We start from the raw sequence: 18,244 nt of genomic DNA, 5'->3' as shown, positions 1-18,244 counted from the left end.
CTAGTATTAAGTGTTGATATGCGCCACCTAGTATTAAGTGTTGATATGCGCCACCTTGTATTTAGTGTTGATATGCGCCACCTAGTATTAAGTGTTGATATGCGCCACCTTGTATTAAGTGTTGATATGCGCCACCTAGTATTAAGTGTTGATATGCGCCACCTAGTATTAAGTGTTGATATGCGCCACCTTGTATTTAGTGTTGATATGCGCCACCTAGTGTTTAGTGTTGATATGCGCCACCTAGTATTAAGTGTTGATATGCGCCACCTTGTATTAAGTGTTGATATGCGCCACCTTGTATTTAGTGTTGATATGCGCCACCTAGTATTAAGTGTTGATATGCGCCACCTTGTATTTAGTGTTGATATGCGCCACCTAGTATTAAGTGTTGATATGCGCCACCTAGTATTAAGTGTTGATATGCGCCACCTTGTATTTAGTGTTGATATGCGCCACCTAGTATTAAGTGTTGATATGCGCCACCTTGTATTTAGTGTTGATATGCGCCACCGTGAGTATTAAGTGTTGATATGCGCCACCTAGTATTAAGTGTTGATATGCGCCACCTTGTATTTAGTGTTGATATGCGCCTCCTAGTGTTTAGTGTTGATATGCGCCACCGAGTATTAAATGGTGATATTCGCAACCTTGTGTTTAGTGTTGATATGTGCCACTGAGTATTTAGTGTTGATATGTGCCACCGAGTATTAAGTGTTGAAATGTATTATATCAACAAATAAGAAGAATTTTAATAAATGACATAACATATCATTTTAATATGTATTTAGTATGTATATGTTGAATATTATCGACTACTAAACCAATTTAACAATAAATACATGGCTATTCATTTTGAAAACATAACCAATTTTACAATGACTAGCTTGTTAGCAGTTCTAACTTGAGTGCCGAGCCTTGGGAGTTATCCCTCCTGTCTATAACAACCATTAATCGCCTGCTGGTTTTTGTCACACTCGCCATTAGCTGCAGCACTCAGTACGAATGGGTGGTCTTTGATCGTAACGACATTCGGCCTCTTCTTGACGTTAACCTCCATAAGTCTTATGATTAGGTCCTTCACATCTACAGACAACTTCTTGTGTCTGGAGAACCCTATTTTCTTCTCCAGTTGTTGACTCACCATTTTTTTGATATTCGAGTCGTCGTAGGGCATGGACGCGCACACCTAAACCAGACAATAAACAAAATGTTCATAAAATCAAGGTACATGTATATATAAGTACTGCGAACAATGATAAACATGGCAAAAAATAGGATAAAATGTACACTATGCAGAACGTGATGAAACTTGAAAGGTGCTTCCCTTCCTACTTTCAACTTGTTAACTAGGTATCGAGCTCGCATGTTATTTTTTGTCGTGTGGCAATGATTTGAAGATCAAAAAATGAACCAAATGCGGTCGTGGTAGCCGACGATGCATCGACTGTGAACGGAAGTACGCTATATATTTCAGAGCGGCTTTGCAACGGGCAATCTAATTGGTCAACAGCTCTGTAAACAATACTAACTATAGTTGCCGACCAATCAGACTGCCCGTTTTAAAACAGCTCTATGATAGATAGGCTACTTTCTTTCCGCAGTCGATGCATTGTCCGGTCTGCAAGTGTTACACCTAGTGGATATAGTAGGAGTAGGGGGTTAATTTTTTTTCTTTAAACATTAACCAGAAGCAGACACCTGCGTATTTTCACGGAGTTAAAATCTGGACCGGCATTCACTTTTGCCCGTCCATCCCGTTTCGTCCTTGCGGGTGGATTGAAACGGGACTATCGTGACCGCCGGGGACATACATAATGTAGTGTAACCGTAGCATTAGAATGAAATGGAATGCCCGTCTCAATGACACTGCACAAATCGACCGACGGAAAACCACAGCATATTATTGGAGTAAAAGAAATCGTTATATACCCACGGTTGATTGAACACTGCGCTACACTTAAAGTGTAGGGTAGCATAGAGTAATCAACCGTGAGTATATACGACGATGGCCTCTAATTATCTTACATGTTATAATGAATGAGGCAGCAAAAAAACCCAAGATGATCTTTCCATTGGTAAAACATAAGAGACAGACATTACCATGATATATAAAATAACACCCATACTCCAGACGTCATGTGATGGTAGGTGATATGGAATTCCTTGAAGCACTTCCGGAGCTGCGTATGCTGCACTTCCGCAAAATGTCTTACTGACGTCACTAGGCTCGTAGTAACGAGCAAATCCAAAATCGGATAGTTTGATGTTGTTCATGCAATCAAGCAGAAGGTTTTCACATTTCATATCTCTGTAAATAGAATATTACGGAATACAGAAGTAGATACAGAGTACAGATTACACTACAAGTTTTTAGTCCCGTTTTTATAACGGGATGAATTCTATGACGTACTAACCAAACAAAACTACAGTTTGAATATACAGTCAAACCTGTCATATGTGACCTTCCAAGGGAGTCAATAAAAAAGGTCACATATGACAGGTGGTCTCTTAATCCAGGTTCAAAGAAAATTACCCGAAAAGGAAAGTTCATGATTAGTCTGCCACATATGTAAAATTTAACAGCTACAAATATTAGTACATATATGAAAAGGAATTACCTCAGTCATCAATTAAGATTGTGAATATAATCAAATCTGTAAGAGACCTCTTGAGGAAAACGAAAGAAAAAAAAGAAAAAGAAAAAAAAAATCACTATTCACTTAATGAAATAAAATGCTTATAATATTAATAATGGACAATATATAGAAATATCCCCATTTCTACATATGTAGTACAATATCTATTTTTTTAAATTTAATTCAGTTTCTTTATTTTCATTAATATATATATTTAAATTCTTTTAGCATGTTACAATAATTTTTTAAATTTTAAAATACAAAAAATAATCAAAGAGTTTGAATGGCTAATTTGATTATTTCTAGTGCCGGATACATTTACAAAAAAAAATTTTTTTTTTATTTTTTTCATTCCTGAATTCCTGGTCCGGACTTCCGTCCGGATTATTAGTCACGTAACTGCATTTCCTTCATAACGATGGAGACGTTTTTAACTGGCAAATATCTGTCCTAATGTCTCAAAAAGAACATAAATTTCAGTTAAACAGTAAGTTGACTGTTTATTCACTCTTTTTCATACTTGTCAAGCAAATGTTTGTATTTTTATCTATCAAAATTTCGTGAAAATCGTCTGAATGGCGAGGACGTTTTTTCGCCATATCCCATCTCCTTTCATTCTTTAGAAGTAAAGTACAGTTTCGTTCGTTTTTGGGTGTTATCAGGGCAAAGATAATAAATTCAATACATTTTTTGAGACAGAATAAGACATTTCATACATTTCTAAAGTATTTTTTAATCTTTGAAAGCAGACAAGTTCGTCCGGTTTCTTCTTGATTATGACTTCTGCTTCCGTTTTAAAACTCGGAAAGTCGCTGAAAAAAGTCGCTTTTCAGCATTTGGGACACGGAAATGATGGTCGTTAGTCGCGTCTGACAGGTAGTCGCTTAATTCAGGTCACTAGTATAGTAAATAACGTTGGGAGGAAAAAATACGGTCGCATATGAAAGGAAGTCGTTTAATTCAGGTGGTCGCTAAGGCAGGTTTGACTGTATATCAAATAATCGCATAATATGGAGTAACACACAAACATGGCTTCCAAAACAACACACAATCACAGCATCCAAACCAACACCAATCAGAGCTTCCAAGGTCACATGCAAATAAAGCGTCCAAAACATAAACAAGCATGCAAATCAACACAAACACTAGATCCAAATCAACACACAAAGTGTCCATCCATGACAACACACAAAACAATGTCCAAAATATCACATCAACAAGCTTCCAAAACAACACACAAACACAGCGTGCAAATCAACACACAAAGTGTCCATCGAAAACAATAAACAATACAGCGTCCAAATCAACACCAAACACAGGGTCCAAGGCCACACAAAACTACAGCGTCCAAAACAACACACAAACACGGCGTCCAAAACAACACACAAACACAGCATCCAAAACAACACACAAACACATCATCCAAAACAACACACAAACACAGCGTCCAAAACAACACACAAACACAGCGTCCAAAACAACACACAAACACAGCGTCCTAAACAACACACAAACACAGCGTCCTAAACAACACACAAAACAGCGTCCTAGGAAAACAACACACAAAACAGCGTCCTAAACAACACACAAACACAGCGCCTAGGCAACACACAAAACAGCGTCCTAAACAACACACAAACACATCATCCAAAACAACACACAAACACAGCGCCTAGGCAACACACAAAACAGCGTCCTAAACAACACACAAACACATCATCCAAAACAACACACAAACACAGCGCCTAGGCAACACACAAAACAGCGTCCTAAACAACAAACAAAACAGCGTCCAAAACAACACACAAAACAGCGTCCAAAACAACACACAAACACAGCGTCCAAAACAACACACAAACACAGCGTCCAAAACAACACACAAAACAGCATCCAAAACAACACACAAACACAGCGTCCAAAATAAACCCGTAATTATAACAACATACCACACGCGTAATAATCTCCTCACCTGTGAACTATTTTCCTCTCGTGAAGGTAACCTATGGCGTAGACAATTTGCTTGAACATGCTCTGCGCACGATCTTCCTGTAATGCGCCACGGAGTTTGATATATTCCAAAAGATCTCCATGACCTGCATATTCCATGACCATAAACACCTGGAAAATCAAAATGTACAAATGAATACGTTTAAAACCGGGAGTTTGTTTTTTACTATCGGATTTTTTTTCTCCATGCTATACACAGCTACTGTCAGCTCTGTCACAGCAACCATACTAAATCGGACCGCCCAAATAACTAAAGCTTTCCGCGTTAATTCAAATCAATAAGGAAATAGGCTAGGAGATATTTAACGAACACATCCACCCGAGATTAGTAAATAAAGTAGAAAACGAAATATCAAAACTATTTCAAGTTATCACAAATATTGATTTTGTACCTTAGACATAGAAGTACAAAATGTATGTATTATATGATGGACCAAATAACGTGCTGTCAATCACCGCCTAATTAATCACATACAAATGATTGGACGCAGTCGTCCGAACTAACGATAATACATAGATTGAACAAATTGTTTACCAGGAGCAACGCAGAATGTAGCACAGCTATTAGATAGAGGGTAACGTCAAAACCATGATCCACCTCAACATCCGGACAGCTTTAAATACATCAACGTCTGATCAAACAACTAGACGGGTAGGGAATGTAGAGAAACCGGGCGGATACGTACTAACTGTACAGAAACAATAACACCGACATAATAACGAGGCGCAGATCCAGGAACCCCAGTAACCCCCTCCCCCTGGATCCACTACTGATAATGAAACCATAACTCAATCTTAACATCGATAAAACGAGGGTAAAATATAATACTATCAAGTACCCCGGTTGAGTAAGTGTCTTGTGCTTCATCTACGTAGACAACTGTCATATAACTCTCTGTCAAATCATGGTGACGTCACAATTTCAAATGAGTTTAGGGTGGTGACAACGGAACCACTTAGGCTATCTACATCATTGTACAAGCATCTGACTATGGTCACTGATTAATGACAGTTTCTCTTTTTCGAGCTTTTGGTGGTTGAAAACGCATAAGAAAAAAAAAGGCGAAATTCTACTTTACTATACTATCAATTTTTTAAACGCAAAAAGGCTTTCATGTTTTGGCGCTTTTCGCGTTATTTTGGCGATTTTTCGAAAATTGGATATTAGTTTTCTTAACCGTCTCTATTTTGAATATACAAACCAGGGAACAATGGGAACCTACACATGACCTTTGAGAAAGATCAATGAAAATCTTTCTGAGAAACGTTTTTTTAATTTTAAATCTTATACTGTCAAACCTCTAAATGGTCGTCAGTCGGAAATTGTGTTAAACTAATCAGTCTCAGTATTTAACTACGGACCAAGAGGAATCTACAAAAATCTACTAAATTCAAGATGTCCGCCTGCGATTTTCGTGTCTGCCATTTTGTTTTCACGAACAGACTCATAATTTAAAGGGAAAAACTAAGGACCAATGGGTACCGAAATAAGAAGTTGGAGAAATATCCTTCTTTTTTTACTCCTCAATAGATAACGATAACATCCTTACAACTGTAAAAATCCAAGATGGCCACCTGTCGGCCATTTTGATTTCCCGATCATAATCAATTTTAATGGGCACAACTAGGGACCTAGAGGAACCTACATATGAAGTTTTGAAAAAGATAAAAAGGAGTGTTTTCCCACGATGATGTTGAGCTGATAAATGTACTTTTCGAAAGGAATTGTCTACGTCCTAATTCGTGTTAAGCCTATTTATTATCAGACAGAACTATTAACATGTGAAACGACTTATCCAAATTCCACATTATAATTTCCCAGTTCAAGTCAGTTCATATTCAATCCAGACTGGCACTTACCCATACTTAGTGGAACTGAGTAGAGTAGGCCTATATTTAATTCTGTACGAGTTGGTTGTCACTTGAAAATTAATATCAATATATCACGTTGACGATATATGTATATGGATATATATACCTTAATGGCGATACAAATGGATTGTCTATGGATACCTCACAATTACAGTCTGTCATCTGTTGTAAAGTGGTGATTAGGAATATGATAAATCGTCATTCTAAGATAATAAAGAAATGTATCATTGTGTAACCGGTTACCATAGTGTTCCGTTAGTTCTGTGAGGATTTTATAACGGTCTCTTAATAATACTTCCGCCGGAATCACGATTATTCTTTACAACGTGGGCGTGTTTAACGCCCTGCTATCATAAATACACTATAAATTTGTTAATGTTATTTACACCGCTTTTAAACATTACGTGTGTCAGATGGCTACCACACTTCCGGTCAGAATCACAGAGACATCAGATGAAAAAGCATACCTTTCCGTTGAATTCTATAATTTCATACAATTTCACGACATTTGGATGATCGACCATTTTTATGATGTCTAATTCTCGTGGAAGGAACTTTTCACGGAAATCTTTAGGCGCTTTTTTCCTGTTGATGATTTTCACTGCAACCCTGGCATTCATTTTTGAAGAATATGCGCTCTTGACTTTGGCGTAGGAACCCTCTCCTAGCATGGCGCCGAGGGCATAGCCGCTTTTCTTTAGCTCGGCCACCTCATCAACAGTGCTGGACATCGTGACGACTTGTCAATGGCTTTGCCCAACAACACCGTAGCTTAGTTATTACGTCATAAATATGCTGACCTAATGACGTCATAATTACAATAACATTATGACGTAAAGGGGTATTGTATGTTTACTTAGACTAAACCGGAAATAGTAAAGCGTTACATTCCGAAAACGAAATGATACCGGTAGCCCTACGCTGTACATATTACAAAATTTCAACTCTCCTCGTCTATCCCATTTGATACACTATTAAGGACTGATGCGGAAGTGGACTGGGTGGTGGACAGTTTCAGCTTGAGTTTGGAGGTCCTAATATGGCATAACTAAGTACTTCTACATCTAAATTAAAGCTAAAAACGCAAGTTAGAAAGCTTTCGCTTTGAAATAAAACATATATATAATTTTTGAAATGGTTTGGAGATGTTCCCTGTGATAAATATATATCTTCCGGTTACTGTTTCCAAGGAAATGACAGACATTTAAGTTGAAGTCTGCATGGAAACGAGACTGGAGACCAGTGCATATATAAAAGCGCGCATGCATGTGAGACCGACTATCTTTGACATTATATCAATGTCAGCGCAACGCGACACATCGCTACACCATACAAAACGAAAGCTTTTTAATTTGCGTTGTCAGCTTTAAGAACATTTTAAAGTGGAAAGGAAATAGGTACGGAAATAGGTACGAAAATAGGAACGGAAATAGGTACGATAAGTTTTTATTTTTAATTTTGTGACGTGCATGATAACTATTAAGCATCAAGTCTGGATGTGACAGCGAAGTCACTTCGTCTGATGAATGTGAAAGTGAAGTCATTTTGTCTAATGAAGGTGACAGTGAAGTCACTTTGTCTGATGAATGTGAGAGTGAAGTCATTTTGTCTGATGAAGGTGACAGTGAAGTCATTTTGTCTGATGAATGTGAGAGTGAAGTCACATAGTATGATGAATGTGAGAGTGAGGTCACTTTGTCTGATGAATGTGAGAGTGAAGTCATTTTCACTGATGAATGTGACAGCGAAGTCATTTTGTCTGATGAAGGTGACAGTGAGGTCACATTGTCTGATGAATGTGAGAGTGAAGTCATTTTCACTGATGAATGTGAGAGTGAAGTCATTTGTCTGATGAATGTGAGAGTGAAGTCACTTTGTCTGATGAATTTGAGAGTGAAGTCATTTTGTCTGATGAATGTGAGAGTGAAGTCACTTTGGCTGATGAAGGTGACAGCGAAGTCATCTTGTCTGATGAAGGTGACAGTCAGGTCACTTTGTCTGATGAAGGTGACAGTGAGTTCACTTTGTCTGATGAAGGTGACAGTGAGGTCACTTTGTCTGATGAAGGTGAGAGTGAAGTCATTTTGTCTATTGAATGTGAGAGTGAAGTCACTTTGTCTGATGAAGGTGACAGTGAGGTCACTTTGTCTGATGAAGGTGACAGTGAGTTCACTTTGTCTGATGAAGGTGACAGTGAGGTCATTTTGTCTGATGAAGGTGACAGTGAAGTCATTTTGTCTGATGAAGGTGACAGTGAGGTCACTTTGTCTGATGAAGGTGACAGTGAGGTCATTTTGTCTGATGAAGGTGACAGTGAGGTCACTTTGTCTGATGAAGGTGACAGTGCGGTCACTTTGTCTGATGAAGGTGACAGTGAGGTCACTTTGTCTGATGAAGGTGACAGTGAGGTCACTTTGTCTGATGAAGGTGACAGTGAGGTCACTTTGTCTGATGAAGGTGAGAGTGAAGTCATTTTGTCTGATGAAGGTGACAGTGAGGTCACTTTGTCTGAGAAGGTGACAGTGAAGTCATTTCGTCTGATGAAGGTGACAGTGAGGTCACTTTGTCTGATGAAGGTGACAGTGTGGTCACTTTGTCTGATGAAGGCGAAAGTGAGTTCACTTTGTCTGATGAAGGTGACAGTGAGGTCACTTTGTCTGTTGAAGGTGACAGTGAGGTCATTTTGTCTGATGAATGTGAGAGTGCATGGTCACTTTGTCTGTTGAAGGTGACAGTGAAGTCATTTTGTCTGATGAAGGTGAGAGTGCATGGTCACTAAAACGTCACGCTCAATCCTACACTGGTTGTGATATACCAAGGTTCGACATCTTACCGACGTGAAGTACATGTTTCCTAACACTCAAAATCCGCATTTCAGTAATTACACTTCTGGACTAAGGATATCCGCATCCTCGGGAACACAGATTCCCGGGATTTACAACATTTCCATCAAAGTAAAAAAAAGTATAATCCTATGGAAAATATCAAAGGACGACGGCAATACTAGGAAAGTGCGAGACACAAATAAAAACAACCCTGACAGGACAACATTGATTTCTATAAAACGAGAATAAAAGGGGGAAAGTGAGGCGTAACAACCACTGCAAAATATTGTCTCATATGACTAAATCAACTGGCCTGCTAGAGATAGTGTAAATGATAAGGACAATGCATGCCTTCTGACACGAAAACCGCAATGTATCTTTAAACTAATTACTTAATGCTTTACATACACATCTGGACCAAATGAGATGGTAAACTGCGGCGAGCTTGCTCAAATCGAGGCCATAATTCGAAGGAAAGGTCAACTGAGCTTTATTCTATCAAAAATCGTGATAGGTATCGCGGTGATCGTTAAGCTTAAGAGAAGTGTTGAAATCGTGATATACCATGAACAGATACAGGTAGCAAAACAACGTGTTGAGACCGTAGGGAAGCTTACATAAATGTCATGCAATAAAACCGCGAACATCGTAAACATCGACGCCAAGTGGAAAATCAACATTACAGACAATTTCTAGTCTTTCATATAGAATCTACATCGCTGTTTCTCTGGTACATTTATAGTTGTATCTTAAACACTCTCATTATATATATTATTGATAAGATAGACATGTATCAGTTGACTATGAGTTACCTAACATACATTGTATTTAAATACTAGTTATCCCCGTTAGTTGTTATATAAGATGAAATGGGGATGGGTATTTTTGACTGACATTAGATTATGGACACACTGTATAGAAGATAATATAGTTTAGTTTGATATAAATAGCCTGTATACAATTGGGATGTCCGACATGGAAACAACTGTCTAAAGTATCATCCTTCTGACGTCAGACGCGAACTATCCCTATTTGTCACTGGTGACAGACGAGAGTGATACCACCCTACCAGGAACAGAGACCGAGACGAGTCCAGTAGGAGTAGAAATTATAAGATCTTGTGGCAGGATGACGTAATGGCTCTCACACTCTTGTTTTCCCGCATGGTAGCTGTGCTCTCTGTCGATTCGTATGGAGCATGTTTCCGTCGAGTTTGTCTGTACGTCTGGAGTTCTACTGCGTGTACCTTATACACGTAGTGTATATCTGTTACGTCTGGAGTGGCTACTATCCCATACATGTAGTGTATATCTGGTATGTCTGGAGTGCTACTACCTCATACACGTAGTGTATATCTGTTACGTCTGGAGTGCTACTACCCCATACACGTAGTGTATATCTGTTACGTCTGGAGTGGCTACTACCCCATACACGTAGTGTATATCTGTTACTTCTGGAGTGGCTACTACCCCATACACGTAGTGTATATCTGTTACGTCTGGAGTGCTACTACCCCATACACGTAGTGTATATCTGTTACGTCTGGAGTGCTACTACCCCATACACGTAGTGTATATCTGTTATGTCTGGAGTGGCTACTACCCCATACACGTAGTGCATATTTGTTACGTCTGGAGTACTAGTGCTACTACCCCATACACGTAGTGTATATCTGTTACGTCTGGAGTGGCTACTACCCCATACACGTAGTGTATATCTGTTACGTCTGGAGTGCTACTACCCCATACACGTAGTGTATATCTGTTACGTCTGGAGTGCTACTATCCCATACACGTAGTGTATATCTGTTACGTCTGGAGTGGTTACTACCCCATACACGTAGTGTATATCTGTTACGTCTGGAGTGCTACTACCCCATACACGTAGTGTATATCTGTTACGTCTGGAGTGCTACTACCCCATACACGTAGTGTATATCTGTTACGTCTGGAGTGCTACTACCCCATACACGTAGTGTATATCTGTTACCTCTGGAGTGCTACTACCCCATACACGTAGTGTATATCTGTTACGTCTGGAGTGCTACTACCCCATACACGTAGTGTATATCTGTTACGTCTGGAGTGCTACTACCCCATACACGTAGTGTATATCTGTTACGTCTGGAGTGCTACTATCCCATACACGTAGTGTATATCTGTTACGTCTGGAGTTGCTACTACCCCATACACGTAGTGTATATCTGTTACGTCTGGAGTGCTACTACCCCATACACGTAGTGTATATCTGTTACGTCTGGAGTGCTACTACCCCATACACGTAGTATATATCTGTTACGTCTGGAGTGGCTACTACCCCATACATGTAGTGTATATCTGTTACGTCTGGAGTGCTACTACCCCATACACGTAGTGTATATCTGTTACCTCTGGAGTGCCACTACCCCATACATGTAGTGTATATCTGTTACGTCTGGAGTGGCTACTACCCCATACACGTAGTGTATATCTGTTACGTCTGGAGTGGCTACTACCCCATACATGTAGTGTATATCTGTTACGTCTGGAGTGCTACTACCCCATACACGTAGTGTATATCTGTTACGTCTGGAGTGGCTACTACCCCATACACGTAGTTTATATCTGTTACGTCTGGAGTGCTACTACCCCATACATGTAGTGTATATCTGTTACGTCTGGAGTGCTACTACGTGTACCTCATACATGTAGTGTATATCTGTTACGTCTGGAGTGCTACTACCCCATACATGTAGTGTATATCTGTTACGTCTGGAGTGCTACTACCCCATACACGTAGTGTATATCTGTTACGTCTGGAGTGCTACTACCCCATACACGTAGTGTATATCTGTTACGTCTGGAGTGCTACTACCCCATACACGTAGTGTATATCTGTTACGTCTGGAGTGGCTACTACCCCATACACGTAGTGTATATCTGTTACGTCTGGAGTGCTACTACCCCATACACGTAGTGTATATCTGTTACGTCTGGAGTGCTACTACCCCATACACGTAGTGTATATCTGTTACGTCTGGAGTGCTACTACCCCATACACGTAGTGTATATCTGTTACGTCTGGAGTGCTACTACCCCATACACGTAGTGTATATCTGTTACGTCTGGAGTGGCTACTACCCCATACACGTAGTGTATATCTGTTACGTCTGGAGTGGCTACTACCCCATACACGTAGTGTATATCTGTTACGTCTGGAGTGGCTACTACCCCATACACGTAGTGTATATCTGTTACGTCTGGAGTGCTACTACCCCATACACGTAGTGTATATCTGTTACGTCTGGAGTGCTACTACCCCATACACGTAGTGTATATCTGTTACGTCTGGAGTGGCTACTACCCCATACACGTAGTGTATATCTGTTACGTCTGGAGTGCTACTACCCCATACACGTAGTGTATATCTGTTACGTCTGGAGTGCTACTACCCCATACACGTAGTGTATATCTGTTACGTCTGGAGTGGCTACTACCCCATACACGTAGTGTATATCTGTTACGTCTGGAGTGGCTACTACCCCATACACGTAGTGTATATCTGTTACGTCTGGAGTGCTACTACCCCATACACGTAGTGTATATCTGTTACGTCTGGAGTGGCTACTACCCCATACACGTAGTGTATATCTGTTACGTCTGGAGTGCTACTACCCCATACACGTAGTGTATATCTGTTACGTCTGGAGTGCTACTACCCCATACACGTAGTGTATATCTGTTACGTCTGGAGTGCTACTACCCCATACACGTAGTGTATATCTGTTACGTCTGGAGTGCTACTACCCCATACACGTAGTGTATATCTGTTACGTCTGGAGTGCTACTACCCCATACACGTAGTGTATATCTGTTACGTCTGGAGTGGCTACTACCCCATACACGTAGTGTATATCTGTTACGTCTGGAGTGCTACTACCCCATACACGTAGTGTATATCTGTTACGTCTGGAGTGGCTACTACCCCATACATGTAGTGTATATCTGTTACGTCTGGAGTGCTACTACCCCATACACGTAGTGTATATCTGTTACGTCTGGAGTGGCTACTACCCCATACACGTAGTGTATATCTGTTACGTCTGGAGTGCTACTACCCCATACATGTAGTGTATATCTGTTACGTCTGGAGTGCTACTACCCCATACACGTAGTGTATATCTGTTACGTCTGGAGTGGCTACTACCCCATACATGTAGTGTATATCTGTTACGTCTGGAGTGCTACTACCCCATACACGTAGTGTATATCTGTTACGTCTGGAGTGCTACTACCCCATACACGTAGTGTATATCTGTTACGTCTGGAGTGCTACTACCCTATACACGTAGTGTATATCTGTTACGTCTGGAGTGCTACTACCCCATACACGTAGTGTATATCTGTTACGTCTGGAGTGGCTACTACCCCATACACGTAGTGTATATCTGTTACGTCTGGAGTGCTACTACCCCATACACGTAGTGTATATCTGTTACGTCTGGAGTGGCTACTACCCCATACACGTAGTGTATATCTGTTACGTCTGGAGTGCTACTACCCCATACACGTAGTGTATATCTGTTACGTCTGGAGTGCTACTACCCCATACACGTAGTGTATATCTGTTACCTCTGGAGTGGCTACTACCCCATACACGTAGTGTATATCTGTTACGTCTGGAGTGCTACTACCCCATACACGTAGTGTATATCTGTTACGTCTGGAGTGCTACTACCCCATACACGTAGTGTATATCTGTTACGTCTGGAGTGCTACTACCCCATACACGTAGTGTATATCTGTTACGTCTGGAGTGCTACTACCCCATACACGTAGTGTATATCTGTTACGTCTGGAGTGCTACTATCCCATACACGTAGTGTATATCTGTTACCTCTGGAGTGCTACTATCCCATACACGTAGTGTATATCTGTTACGTCTGGAGTGCTACTACCCCATACACGTAGTGTATATCTGTTACGTCTGGAGTGCTACTACCCCATACATGTAGTGTATATCTGTTACGTCTGGAGTGGCTACTACCCCATACATGTAGTGTATATCTGTTACGTCTGGAGTGCTTTTACCCCATACACGTAGTGTATATCTGTTTCCATTAACTACGAGTGTCTTAATTGACATTCTACCATGTTTGCTATGTAACGCCGATTTTGATTGGTTTAAAACCATGTATTATTTTCCAATAACCCACGCTCGTGCCAATAATACACGGTCGTGAGTCACGGCTATCACAATTTTAAATATCTAATATTCACCCATTTCATAAAAGGTTACTATAGCCGAGTGGGCTAATGGGTTAGTCTTTGAATATATTTTTATCACGGCGCCAGTTCGAATCCTACGGAGGTCCCCCTTTTTTTCTTTTTCTTTTCTTTTTTTTTTATCCTTTTTTTTTTTAATTTTCAAAATCAATGCCATATGATAGATGCTCTTGATCGTAGTACTGTATTGCCTGTATATTTCATCAACAAATAATACAATACTCAAGAAATAAGGTTTTCCCGGGGTTTCTTTGCTGTTTTTCTATTAGAAAGAGGTCGATCTCAGAACTGAACAGTACATGGTAGAATAGAAATAATCAACTTTGACTCGTGTATTGTTGCAGGATATACAACTCGGACTCGGATATTTTGCAATTTTAATGAATAACTCAGGCCTGCGGCCTTCGTTATTAATTTAATTGCAAAATATCCTCGTCCTCGTTGTATATCCTGCAATAATACACGAATCATCGTTAATTATTTCTTAAATAACTGTTGACAGGACGTTAAACAATACATAGAGGATATCCTACAGTATCTTCAGTAATACCAAATATATTTCACGAGTCCGACTACTACTTTGCGCACTCGTGAAAAACGTCATAATAAAATGCCACACTGAGTGGGGGAATTATATTGGGTATTACTGAAGATACTGTTAGATATTCTTTTTATTTCTACATTTCATAGCAAAATATTCCGAGGCAGCTCATTCTCCCCAAGAATTCATTTTGGTCCCTTATCAACGGCTAACAAATGTACGCCAATCGTGACGTTATGTATTCCATCTTGCATTATGACGTCATATAACATGACGGAGAGTTATATGCAAATCTTAATTTCCTCCCATAGTTGTTTGTAAGCAGTGTTCTGATTTGTCAAATAAGAAAAAATGTGAAAAATAACACTTTTATAGAATGAATAATTTTCGATATTTCACTGGTAAAATGTAATAAAAACAAACAAACAATACTAGGCTAGTGACTATTGCTTAACTGTATTTTTGTCGTTTGATAACTTTAAACAAAGGTGTATAGTGTCGCCAGCACTTTTCTATGTTATTATGGCAATAAACATGCACTATACTAGGAGTAGTGTGCATATTGAATATTAAAGAAGACAAGAAAATAATTTCATTTCAATGAGATTTCAAGGAAAATAAATAGTTACATAAATGAGATCCCGACAAGACCCTATAAATGGTAGAAGAGTTGAGATTACACCTTTTTTGTGTCGCCTTGAAAAGGTGACATAAAGGTATTACGTACTATGTCGGCGGCGGCGGCGTCGTCCGCACACTGGTTTCCGTGCAATAACTTGAGTTCCCTTTGGCCAATCAGACTCAAACTTCACACAGTGCTTCCTTACCAAAAGTGCTTGCTTGGGATTGCTTTTCATGTTCAAAGGTCAAAGGTCAAGGTCACTGTTATTATTAATAGAAAATTGGTTTCCATGCAATTCCCTTCAGCCAATCAAACTCAAACTTCACACAGTGCTTCCTTACCAAAAGCGTTTGCTTGGGATTGCTTTTCAGATTCAAAAATCAAAGGTCAAGGTCACTTTCAATAAATGCTATCAACGACTTCACTCATCATGTCTACAAAACCTCTTAGATCCACTACTCCAATTGATGTGTGTTCATAACGTCTTTAGAATTAGGACTAGGGTTAAATGTTAGTCATCAGATGAGTTGAGTTGGCAACAGGTGAGAAATCTGAATACATGTACACAGTTCACCTGTATATTCATAACACTGATTTAAGAGTAATCACTGCAATAATAATTAATTCACACAGGGTTTTGTGCAAAGATTGCATTTGATATCAATGTATTATTACTACTCAAATTTATCAAATGTTGTTCATTTGTTGTTTTTCTCCTTATAAATGTTCACCAAGAGAAATAAAATCAGATCCTGAAAATGTTTTTATTTTTACTTAAAACCGATGCATCTAAATATTTCCAATTTTTGTGTCGCCTTTTTCTGAAAAAGGCGACATATAGTCATTCATTGTATGGGAATCCATCCGGTAAATCATACAAATTATACTTGGAATAGAAACAATGAATATCCAAGCTGTTGTTTTTTTTAAAATTCAAATCCTAGCTTGCTGTGCAGGCGATACATCCACTTCCGTGGAATTCTTGTTTTTACATTTATGACAGCTAGTCTAAGTTCTTAGATGTTAAGTCCCGTGGGTAGGAATCGACCCTGAGTTTAATCTAGCATAAACGTCTTTTTTATTTTTTGATTAGACCAGATTTGCATACATGTACAAATGTACGTGATTATAAGATTGTTATCGTGTTGGTCGTAAAGCAAGTAGACCCCGACCCATTCGTGTTCAATTTCTCAAATTCTCCGACAAACTCACGATCCTAAAAGCAAAAACGAAACTGGATAAAAATGGTCAGATTAGAATTAATGAAGATTTCCCATTCCAAGTAAAGGAGGAGAGGAGGAAGTTGAGCCCGTTCTTTGCAGAAGCCAGAGAGAAAGGATCTAAAGTAGCAATGCGCTATGACAAGCTATTGATTGATGGGAAACTATACAGGTACAGCAGGGATTCGGACAACATTGTGCCAGTACAACGGTCAAATGTGCAGGATAAATAGCGGGGAGGCCAAGGTCCACAGTGTGTAAATAGTGCAGTACCAGCTACTTTTAACTCGGATAAAAACTGTTTGAAATGTATTGTGTGGAATATTGAAGGTTTCTTATATAAACTCAAACATCATTTTCATGAATTAAATGAAGTGGTAAAAGATACAGATATCTTTGCATTCACTGAAACATTTCAAAAGAAACCTAAGGAACTTAACAATGCCTTTAAGGGGTGTATTGCTTTTGAAAATATGAGAAAACTTAATCTGAATAAAGCATCTGGAGGTGTGGCTGTATTTATCAAATCCGAACTTGAACCATTTGTGACGCAAATAAAGCCTGAGAAATATGATGAAATGATATGGTTAAAGATCGACTTAAACAGAACTGGTGCAACTTCGAACATTATTATTGGGTTTGTTTATTTACCACCTGAAGGTTCAGTGTTCTATTATGATAAACAAAGTGATAGTGGTATAACAATGCTTGAAACTGCCATTAACGATATGAAGAGTGAATTTAGTGGTTATGATGTTGTAGTAGCTGGTGACTTAAATGCCAGATCAGGTACCCTAAGAGACTTTATTATTGATGATGATACAGACTATATTCCTGGTCTAGAGTATGCATATACAGACACACAAAATGTGCGTACAATCCGTAACAATACTGACTCACATCTAAATAACTTTGGGTATGAACTAGTTGAAATGTGTGCTGTACATAATATGTTGATCGCAAATGGGAGAATCCCTCCTGACAACGAAGGAAATCTTACATATATCAGTGGCACGAGTGGTAGTCAGATAGATTATGTGCTTGCGGATGGGTCATTGTTTAGGCATATTGAAAAATTAGATGTATTGTCTTGTGACATTTCTAAGCACTTCCCTGTATGTTTTGAGATAAAAATTGCAGACAGTCCTCTAGATAATGACCCATCTACAGACACTGGTAGTACTGTATACAACAAATTTAAGTGGAAACCTGAAAATTCAGTAACCTTCTCATTAGAAGTAAATAGCGATGAAT

The 18,244-nt window shown here is 39.2% G+C and overlaps 1 protein-coding gene across 1 annotated transcript; it reads right to left on the bottom strand.

Annotated features, from left to right (window-relative positions):
* Nucleotides 1-759: 759 nt before the first annotated feature.
* Nucleotides 760-7,320, bottom strand: LOC117323911 (testis-specific serine/threonine-protein kinase 1-like). Its single transcript, XM_033879443.1, has 4 exons — nucleotides 6,986-7,320; nucleotides 4,609-4,757; nucleotides 2,104-2,311; nucleotides 760-1,189 (listed from the first exon to the last, which is right to left on the bottom strand). The coding sequence occupies exons 1-4, from the start codon at nucleotides 7,247-7,249 to the stop codon at nucleotides 926-928; spliced, it is 885 nt and encodes a 294-aa protein (XP_033735334.1). The 5' UTR covers nucleotides 7,250-7,320; the 3' UTR covers nucleotides 760-925.
* Nucleotides 7,321-18,244: the final 10,924 nt, after the last annotated feature.

The sequence above is a fragment of the Pecten maximus genome, chromosome 3 (genome assembly GCF_902652985.1).
Source record: "Pecten maximus chromosome 3, xPecMax1.1, whole genome shotgun sequence".
In the NCBI taxonomy this organism is placed as follows: domain Eukaryota; kingdom Metazoa; phylum Mollusca; class Bivalvia; order Pectinida; family Pectinidae; genus Pecten; species Pecten maximus.
The sequence above is the reverse complement of the archived record's forward strand: the minus strand, read 5'-3'. Positions and strand labels throughout refer to the sequence as shown.

Bases quoted from the DNA above. Each gene is read 5' to 3' on its own strand.
- LOC117323911 (XM_033879443.1), bottom strand. From the start codon at position 7,249: ATGTCCAGCACTGTTGATGAGGTGGCCGAGCTAAAGAAAAGCGGCTAT. The intron at 2,312-4,608 runs GTGAGGAGATTA...TTCTATTTACAG, and splicing joins GAGAGGAAAATAGTTCACAG to AGATATGAAATGTGAAAACC. The intron at 1,190-2,103 runs GTAATGTCTGTC...TGTCTGGTTTAG, and splicing joins GTGTTATTTTATATATCATG to GTGTGCGCGTCCATGCCCTA.